This window comes from Fukomys damarensis, unplaced genomic scaffold (assembly GCF_012274545.1).
Source record: "Fukomys damarensis isolate Sample0158 unplaced genomic scaffold, DMR_v1.0_HiC HiC_scaffold_32, whole genome shotgun sequence".
NCBI classification, from domain to species: domain Eukaryota; kingdom Metazoa; phylum Chordata; class Mammalia; order Rodentia; family Bathyergidae; genus Fukomys; species Fukomys damarensis.
In genome coordinates, this window is record NW_022900944.1 from 31,822,837 (window position 1) to 31,832,798 (window position 9,962).

At 51.0% G+C, this 9,962-nt stretch overlaps 3 protein-coding genes across 6 annotated transcripts in view; 1 reads left to right on the forward strand and 2 right to left on the reverse strand.

Moving 5' to 3' along the window:
• Enkd1 (enkurin domain containing 1) overlaps positions 1 to 6,060 on the reverse strand; it is a 10,512-nt gene extending 4,452 nt beyond the window's left edge. For 3 of the 4 annotated variants that reach the window (XM_010612256.3, XM_010612255.3, XM_010612252.3), the window contains exon 1: positions 6,019 to 6,060. In XM_010612256.3, the coding sequence (XP_010610558.1) occupies positions 6,019 to 6,051 (33 nt within the window). In that variant the 5' untranslated portion in view covers positions 6,052 to 6,060. Of the gene's footprint in view, positions 1 to 134; positions 300 to 6,018 lie in introns of those variants that run through there. The other variant, XM_010612254.3, reaches the window with a different exon arrangement.
• CUNH16orf86 (chromosome unknown C16orf86 homolog) lies at positions 476 to 2,219 on the forward strand. Its single transcript, XM_010612251.3, is given in 5 exon segments — positions 476 to 550; positions 812 to 1,041; positions 1,445 to 1,626; positions 1,722 to 2,014; positions 2,016 to 2,219. Coding segments are annotated over 5 exon segments (891 nt in total). The 3' UTR covers positions 2,127 to 2,219.
• Positions 6,061 to 6,916: 856 nt separating the features above from the next.
• Positions 6,917 to 9,962, reverse strand: part of Gfod2 (glucose-fructose oxidoreductase domain containing 2) — a 36,742-nt gene continuing 33,696 nt past the window's right edge. The window contains exon 3 of the mRNA XM_010612250.3: positions 6,917 to 7,833. Within this exon, the coding sequence (XP_010610552.1) occupies positions 6,935 to 7,833 (899 nt within the window). The 3' untranslated portion in view covers positions 6,917 to 6,934. The remainder of the gene's footprint in view (positions 7,834 to 9,962) is intronic.

A 9,962-nucleotide genomic window follows, 5' to 3' on the forward strand; every position in this document is an offset into this window, starting at 1 on the left:
AGTCCAGCCCCCCCCCCCAATCCGCCCCACCCCGGTCCCATGAACTCTTCAGCCATGCCATGAGCCCATTCCTTCTCCCCGTCCGCAGCCCCCAGCCCCTGGTGGGTCTGGCCTGCATGCTCGGCCTGCACTACCTGGATCCTAACCCAATTCTCAGCCGGTTCACACACTTCTCCCGCAACACCGGAAGGGTCTCACTGGAGTAGCTTTGCCGCCAGCTTCTGCAACCCAACGGCAGTTGCTGTTGCCAAGCAACAAATAGCTTCCGTCCCTGAGGTCAGGTCCCTGGTGAAAGGGCTTCTGGGACTTGTAGTTTCAGCAGAGGGTGGGCGGAGGGCCCACTGGTCTTCCCAGCTCAGCCCTTGTCTCCCTTCTGATCTCCCCAATCAGCAAAGGGTTCACCAGTCCAGCTCTTCGAGGTCCGCCCCCCACCCCACCCCTGAAACCGTCGAGGATACGCTGATCTGGTGCAGCCATGGTCTCAGCAGATAACAAGAACTGCCCAGGGGCCCAGGAGGGATCAGCCTTAGGGCAGGCCCTCGTTACAGAGGTGTGTGGTAGCCATGCTCAGAGGCCTGAGGTGACTGAGGGTAGGGCTGACTAGCCATTAAACACTTGGTCACCCAATTCTGGGGGCCTGACTCTTGAGGGATTCCACCCCCTAACTGCCAGACCAAGACCCTACAGGAAGGAAGGGGCCTGGGCTGATGCCCTTTATCCTGTGTTTGTTGGCTAAAGTTGCCTATTTAATGACTGACCCCTACATCCTTCACCTGGTCATGGTATTTAATTACTTACATGTCACTTCTAGTGTACAGTGACAGGAAATCAGTGCCTGGTGCCAGTGCAAGAGACCTGCAGGACCCAGGATGAAGACAAGTGTACAACAGGACACTGCTCAGAGCCAAAGAACCAGGAAGAAGGGCTAAAGCAGGAGGAGAAGGGAATAGAGCCGGAGGCAGAGACAGGAGAGGAGAAGGGCCCCAGGTCTTTGGGCTCCATTGATAGGCCCAGTCATGGGCTGAAGGAGAAACCAGTCAAGTAAGGGGGCTTTTGGAGGGAAGGAGCTGCAGGGCTAGGGGATGGGCCCCACAACCTAGGATTCCTAAATCCTGCACTCTTGCACAGAAGATTCCTGTCCTCCTGCAACTACCATCACTGTCACCCCTTGTGTTCCTCCAGATCCCTGGTATAGGAAGCACAGAGATGGAGCTTCCAAGTCTTGTTAGGGCACTGAGCTCATATGAACATGGGTTGGTATCGGTTCTGGGCTTCATTGACCAGGAAAGGGATGGCCGCTATCTAGCCTGGGGTCGTGGGCAGGCATGGCAGGTCTCTGGGCTCAAAGAATATGACCCAGAGACTGAAGGCTGCCTCCTCAGGGCTCTTGTCCCTGTCCCCAGTCCCCCATCCTCCCAGGGCCTAGCCACCATGTACATCCTAGGACTGAAGCTGAGCTGCCATCAGGGACACTGTTGCTGAAAAGGGAGGAGCCTGAGAGCATTCAGAGTGAGCGCTCACCATCTGCAAAACAGCACAAAAAAGCCAAGAAACGCAAGAGTCTGGGGGCTCCTGTGCTCCCAGCTGTGGCCAGCACAGTGTGTACAGCCCCAGAGATGCTGGAGCGTGAGTAGCAGTCCCCAGGCCTTCCCCTCTGTTGGCTGAATCTGACATGGAACAGCCTGGTGCTCCAACCCCTACTCTGCCCTGGATCCTTGCAGGAAAAACCCAGCGCCTGAGGCCACTGTACCAGTACATCAACTATTGCAACCCTGAGCTGAACCAAGCAGAGGGGAACAGGGAGATAAAGGTGGACCCTACGTTGGAGCTGGCCCTGGTTCCTGAAGAGTTGAGTTTGAAGCAGCTGCAGGCCTTACTGCCCATGGCAGGTGAGCTGAGCTTAGGCCTTGCTTTGCCCTGCTCCAGTGCATTAGTGCCGCCTACCCCTGCTCCGGTTCCCCTGGGCGAGCAGGCTGGAGTGCAGCCTGGGGGCTTGCCCAGCCTGTGGGTGAGTGGCTGGCTGCCTCAAGGCCGAAGTGGATAAGTCAACACAAATAGACATCGACAAGATGCTGAGTGTCTGTGCTGCTCCCTTTGTGCCCCCACTGTCCCCTCAGTACAAGTGACTGTTGCTTCCTTGGGGTTCCCTTCCCTCCAGGCTTGAGCCAAGCCTCAGTCTGTTGGCCTAGACCATTATGTGAAGGAGGGAATTCAGCCTCTGACCCCACTTGGGAACATGGGCTTGCAGAAAATAAACATTTTTCCATTTCTAAGACTTTTGTTCCCCACATAGGATCCTTGAATTAGGAAAGAGGCTGGGAAGAAGGGTGGAGGTTTGAAACCTGACTGGTCCTGTCAGGGCCAGGGACCTTGAAAAATAGATCTGAGTTAGGAAGTGGGTGAGCGAGGCATGAGGCTTGCTTCTATGAATTTAGTCCTGCCTGAATCTGAGGGTCAGAGGCTGGAAATGGGAGATGAAGAGGGAGGTGAGTAGGGAGAATTTGGGGCAGAAAAAAAAGAAAAAGGTCACGGGAAGGTGTTTGGCCCTGTTTTCTGCCTTCCACATAAGGCCCTGCATTCAGCCTGACCTCAAGGGGACTAACACTGAGATTCTAAGGCAGCAGAGTTTACCTGACTGCTCCAAGAGAGGCAGCTGTGGAATGTTTTCCACTCATTTCCACAGCACAGATGGACCAGACTTCACCCGTGGAGTGTGCCCTGGTGACAGGGTATTGGTGCCTTTTTTTCTGACAGAGGGTTGTTGTTGGTGGTAGTGATGGCAGTGAATGTACTCACTGGAGCCTGTGCCAAGACACCAGATGACTGTTGCCTCCAGCCCTCGGGATCTCTGGGAAGAGCTGGACAGTGCTGGCTATGTGGCCATAAGCCTCCCATTTGTTATATGTGTCTCTCACACTTGAAATGTAGGGCATTCCAAATTAGATAAGTAACTTTCCCCCCTCCAAACCTGGTTTTCCTCCCATATCTCATCTGTAAAATTGTTTGAGCCAAAATCCTGGTGTCATCTCAGACTCCATCCTATTCTTTGCACCCTGATTCCTACCAGCCAAACTGGCTATCAAAGCCAGTGAATCTGCCCTCGCAGGCCCCATGGTCAGCCTCATTCCTGGCCAATGGCCATCTCTAGGTAAGAACTTCAGCCTGACTGTAGTAGACCCTGGGCCCAGATCTTTGCAGTGAACCTGGCACACACACCTGTGCTTCTGATGATATACATTGTCCCTTCTAACTCCTTGCTTTCCTTGCTGCAGCAGCCTCAGAATTTCTGTGGCTGCCTGTCACTCCCTGACCAGCCACATCTTTTCTGACCTTCATATTCTGCCCATGGCTTTCCCTATTTAAAATGCCTTTATCCACTTGCCCCTCCTGGCTTGCACATATTTACCCTGGACACCTCGGATACCCTTTTCCTGCTGAGCCAGGCAGCAGCAGATTGTAGAATCTACACACTACTGTCACGGAGTTTATAAACTGTCTTTGCAACTGTGAACTCCCCAAGGGCATGCATCGCTGTTTCACATCCACCTAGCAGAGGGCTCCCTTAAAGGCACCAACTGAGGGAGACCAAGGTGAAGGATGCAGGCTGTGGAAAGGACAGATCAGAATCTGAACTAGCTGAAGTCACCTGGAACCCAGCCAGCAGGGGACCTGGAATAATGGCCTGATATGGTCACTGGAGGGGTGATCATCTGATGTCTTGGCACAGGTCCATGTGGAAGGAAGAGGATGAAAATGGCAACTTTTCAGGATGCCAGGGGGGAATCACTTGGATGCTCACTGGCCTCACAGCAATGCCACAGGGAAGCTTCAGGGTCAGGACCCTCTTTCTGCCTACAGACTTCCCAGGAGCCATGAAGATGGAATCTCATCCAAGGAGAAAAGCACAGATTTTTCAGTGTTTCAAAACTAAATGAGTTTGACTCAGCCTTACAAGAGATTATGCCCTGGGGGCTGGGAGCCCTGTCCTCGCATCTGCTCTCTCTGGGTGGTGACTGGTATGGCAAGGACATCAGAGGAGGAAGCTCTGCTCCTGATCTCCCCACAGGCAAGGGAGGAAATAATGTTCTGGGAAGAGTGCTGGCCTAAAATTCCTGAGCCATTACCCACAGGCTTGTCTCAACAGGAAGAAATAAGTCCCTGAAGCTCCTGAAAGCTCACCATAAGGGGAAATTCAGAGGCAGCATAATTCAAATGGACATGCGGGACCACAGGCAGTGGGATGACTGCCACTTTGTTTAGGGGACAAGTGATAATGAGGCAGCCTTTCAACTACTGAAGGACATAACTGCTGCTTCTCAGGGTGAGGACAAGCCAGGGATGATACCCTGCTGGTGTGGAAGATGTCAGTCCTATGCAGGAAGGCTGCTAAGTGTGGCCAATGCAGATGGCATGGCCATCAGGGGCACAGGCTTGGCAAGTCTGGGGGTGATAAAGAGGGGTCTGAGCTGAACACTGTGCAAGGGCTGCATGCACAGCAGCGTGAAGGGCAGAATGGGGGAGACACAGAATGGAAAGATGAAGCAGCAGCTGCCAGGTCTGGGTATAAGGTGTAGACCTGTTTGGAGGTTGGTGACTATGCAATGGGTATTTTGAAAGTTCTCTTCTGGTTGCTATTTCTGAGGGGAAAGGTGAACTTCATTTTCACTAGCCAGAAAAAACTATTACCTGAGGAAGCGCAGTTAGCATCCTGAGGTTTGGGAAACAGGTCCTGGGAGATTTGCCATCCTCCAGGAGGGGGCGCTGCAGGACAAGCCAGGAACCAGTTTTGGGTTTAAATCACCACAGGCTCCCTGGGTCACAAGCATCTGGGCCATTTCAGGGCCCAACTCTCCTCCCCATTCCCAAAGCGAGAGACCAACAGGTGCTGATGCCCACAAGATACAGAATGGTAAAGATCTCAGGGGTGTGGGGGATGCTCTGGGAGATGTGCTCATGGGACCTAGAAGTAGATCTGTACTAGGTCCACTGCAATGTGCTCCAGCACTTGAAGAATCAGTCTCTCTGTAAACAACAGAGTCCTCCAAAATCTAACTTTAGTCACTCTGGGTCAGCAACACTGCCCCTTCTTATGTAGGAGCATCTTGTTTTTTCTTGGTCAATTCCCAAATTAAGACTGGCATTCTAGCAACATCTGATCTGAGGCTGAGCAGAGCTGATCATTCTAGGAACAAGAGATAACCCTCCTTTAAATGCCAGCGTCCAGCCTGAGAATGGGCTCTCCGCAATTAACCTCCCAGTGTTGGCCAAGTAGATCCTGGCTGAAGGGGCAGTGCCTAGGCCTGGGAATTTCTGAGTGCTGGGATCAAGCACAGCTCTCGGTCTGATGCTGTAGTTAGGTGGTCCTGACCAAGCTCCTGGATCCCATCAATTACAACCCACAGGAGGTGAGTAACTGTGCCCCCATTTCCTGCCATATGCCCGTTTTCTGATCTGGATAATGAGTCTATTAGTAGTACCTTACTAGAGTGGTTTGGAGATTAAAGAATATGCTTAAAGTGTTTACCTGGGGACCCAGAATGCTGTAAGTAAACTCCAACACTAGCCCATATTTTATGTTCACACGGACAAGGCATGAAGACGACAGTGCAGGAAAACAGGCCTGGTGACCTCTATAAGGGCTGCCAAGAGGAAGGGGAAGATCTCCCCTGGGCTTTTCTGGCCAGGAGCTCAGGGCAGGAAGAGGGAGGAAGGCTAGAGAAGGACAGAGTTTGTCCAGGCTTCATAATCCAGCAACTTGCAAAAGGGGCACATGTGTCCCTTCTCAACACCCTACCCACCTCTGAATGAGGTGGCCAAAATGCTGTCTGGGACAGTTAATAAACATGTCTGGAGAGTGGCTATCTGGGTCAGGCAGTGCCAGTCAAAATTGTGCCAAGGGGTGGTGACTCTTTTGTCCTCAAACTCATCGCCTTAGGAGGGTCCTCCTGGAGTCACACCATGTTTTCAAAAACAGAACCTCCCAAAGTCCAGCCCAGGAGGCCCTCGGTTCTCACCTACCTGCCTGAAATGGCAGGCCCAACAGCATCTCATCCAAAAACTCTGTGTCCTGCCCTCTGAGCAAACATATCTTTGGAAGACTCGGCCATGAGTGAACAAGCTGGAGATGAGGGGCAGGGATTGTCAGGAGACTATGTGACCCAACAGATGGTGTTGGAGCCATAGTAGGATCAGAGCTGCTGTGCAGTTGTAAGGAAAGATAAAATCTACAGCAATAAATATGCCTTTCACTATTAAACCCAATAACCAAATAAAATACACCCCAAGACGTCACATTTTCTGATTTATATGGTGACATTTATCAGATGTTCTATGGTTCCCCTTATCTCCTCTCTGTTAAGTTGGGGCCCTATGCCTTATATCCACAGCCCACAAGAGCTCACTGAACACCGAAATCCCTCCTCCCTGAAGGTTGGCCTGATACCATCACTTAGCAGGGCAGGTGAAGATCCCAGAGGGATGACTTGTTGCCTCACCATTCATGAGATGCCCCAGCCCCTCAAGAAGGGCATGGAAATAACAAGGCTTCTAGTCATTTCTCCTCAGACCTCAGCCCACGTGGCTCTTTGTGGGGCTTTTTCCTGTCAGACCACAAGTGGGGCTGAAGAGCCCACAGGTTAGGTTTTCATTGGTCCCGCTCACTAGCACAGCCATGAAGAGACCAGGCAGCAGCTCTGCCCTACACATAATGCTAATCTGGGCTATGGTAGTAGGCGTGTCTACCACCCTGCAATAGGAGTAAATGAATGGATGGAAGGGGAGATTTCCCTGGGCCACCTTCAATTTTCTCTCTGCTGTAGTCCAAGGTGATTTATTAAATGAATGACACTGTCCCTGCTATGGCCCGGTGCACCTCCATCATTGCTCCCTCCCAGATCCCTGTGCCCTGCCTGGGGCAGGGAGCCCATCTGCAGGCTCATAGATTATTCCGCTGAAGAGCCTCACACAGGTTCTGGTTGGCATCAGGCTCCTCTGTCAGAACCTCTACGGTCTCCCACTCCCCTGAACGGCTTGACCTTTTTATGGCATCCACCACACTCTGCATGTAGAGCCCATCCTCGAATGAGGCAGCCATGGAGACAGGGGTACGGTCCCAGGTGCGACGGTCCCCCTGGCCCTGGAAGGATTGGCGCAAGGCCTGCACCATGTAGACCATGCCCTTCAGGTAGAGCAGGGGGACATCCTGGAGCCCCTGCTCAGGCAGCCCTGCACCCATGGCCAGTGAGTCTCTCACTAGCAGTTCCTCTTGTGTGGCAGAGTTCTTTTGCCCATAGAGGTCAGCTCCACGGGCGACAAGGCGCCCTGCAGAGCCCACCACCATGACTTCATGCACGAAGGCACCTGGCATGTTGAAGTTAAGCGTCACTGTGCTGCATACTCCTCCACCCATGAGCATTTGGAAGAAACAGAAGTCATCGCTGGTGACATGCCGGATGCCACGGATGGCAGCATTCTGCCTCACGAAGGTCTTGAGCAGCCCATGGACCTTCTCAGCTCTCCTGCCAGTCAGGTGGGTCAGCAGGTCCACGATGTAGGTGCCCATGGTGTGCAGGCCCCCGCCACCCATGAGCTCGTCACAGATCCAGCCATAGCTTGGGCTGAGCAGGCTGCCTGAGTAGATGCGGGCATCACAGATCATCACTGCGCCTACATAATGCTCTGCAATCAGCTGCTTCATACGCACGAAGGCAGGCAGGAAGCGCAGCACATTTCCCACCAGGCTCATGAGCTGTGGGTAGTAGCGTGAGGCTGTCACCATCCGGAAGGCATCCACCGATGTCGCTGCTTTCTCACAGACCACATTCTTCCCAATACCTACAAGTAAGGCATAAAGGGAAATCTCAAAGTTCCAAGGGGTTTACATGAGGGAATATTTTGGGGAGACTGGACCTAGGGCCTTCATACTGAGCTACATCTCCAGTCCTTTTCAAAATTTTTAAATTTGGGGATAGGGTTGGATGGGACTTATAATCTTCTTGTCTCAGCCTTCCAGAATACTGGGTTACAGGCATGTGCCACTATGCTAAGTGGGAAAAGCCTTACTGTTCCAAGCAGATGGACCCAGGAAAGCCTCTTCACTTTAGACTGAAAACAGTCCAGTGACTAGACTGCAGAGGTATGGGTTGGATAAAAAGGAGCAGCAACTCCTCCTCCTAGCCTTACCTCACCCCTGGTCCTGTACTGAAGATTAAACCCAAGGCCTTTGCACTGAGATGAATCCCCACACCTTTTTTAAAAAAAATTTTTATTTTGAGACAGAATCTTGCTGAGTTGTCCAGTTTGGTCTTGAACTTGTGATCCTGCCTCAGCCTGCTGGGATTATGGTGCCAAGGTTTCAGGAGTATGTTCTTTTCTCTCTCTCTCTCTCTCTCTCTCTTTTTTTTTTTTTTTTTGAGACAGGGTTTCATTGTGAGTTCAGCCTGACCTTGAACTCACTATGTACTCCAGGTTGGCCTTGAACTTGTGATGAGCCTCCCGTCTCAGCCTCCCAAGAGCTGGAGAGGAATCAATTCTTCATTTTTTTTTTGGTACTGGGGATCCAACTCAGGATCTTGCGCTTTTCAAGGCAGGCAGAGGCACAACTGGGCTAAAACTGGCAGGAATCAGTACTTGAAGGGACATGTATAGAATCAAGGCAGAAAGCCAACATCTAGGGCTGGGAACTAAAGAGAGGGGGTGACAGATTCATGTGTCAATTCAGCTAGACGATATAGGGCCCATCAAACACCAGTCTAGGTGTTACCATGATGTGTTTCTAAAGACCTGATTAACATTTAAATCAAGAGAGTTGAACTGGGCATGGTGGTGCATGCCTGTACTCAGGAGGCTGAGACATGAAGATCTCCCTGAGTTGGAAGCCAGCCTGGACTACATAGTGAGTTCAAGGCCAGCCTGAACTACATAGTGAGACGCTGTCTCAAACAAAACAAAACAAAACAAACCAACCAGGTAGTTGAGTAAAGCAGATTATGTTCCATAATGTGGACCAGCCTCACACAACCAGTTAAAAGACTTAAAAGTCAGGTCCTCTGATAAGGAGAGAAGTCAGCCTCCAGAATGTCATCAGGGACAAGACTGCAACACAGATCCTTGCCAGAATTACCAGCATGCTCACTTGTCCTGTGGATTTTGGACTTCTCAGACATCATATACATGAGCTAATTTCTTTTCTTTTTGGTTTTGTTTTGTTTTTTGAGACAGGGTCTCACTATGTAGTTGAGACTGACCTGGAACTCACTATGTAACCCAGGCTGGTCTCGAACTCACAGCGATCCTGCTGCCTCAGCCTTCTGAGTGCTGGGATTATAGGTGTGTTCCACTACGCCTGACTCCATGAGCTAATTTCTTTCTTTTTTTTTTTTTGGTACCAGAGATTGAACTCCCTCGGGTCCTTGCGCTTGCAAGGCAGGCCACCGAACCACTGAGCTAAATCCCTGGCCCTGAGCTAATTTATGTCTCTTTTCATATCCTTTGGTTCTGCTTCTCTGGAGAACCCTGACTAATACAGGTAAGCTGGGGAGGTATACATGTCATGGACATGTCTCTGTACCACTAGGCATTTATTAGATCATCAGCCTGGGCCAAGACCATCAATCTGTATTCTAGGAGATGGGCCTGGCACTTATTTCTAACTCCGGAAGTCTCTAAATCTACAAGTGTAGGTTGTTCTCTGAAAACACTGGTCCAATAAGTTAGAGTGGTCAAAGGGCCAGAAACTGCTTGTCTCCATAGCTGGGTGTTGCGGTGTATAGCTATAATCCCAGAATTTAGGGAGGCTGAGACAGGATAATAGCAAATTCTAGCCTAACCCAGGTAATTTTGGTGAGACCTGGTTTCTAAAAAAAAAAGGGGGGGGGGGGGGGATTATCTGAAATAGACCCAAAGAAAAGCTTACTTGCCATATCCAATGTAAATATTTACTATAGTCACAATAAATAATTATC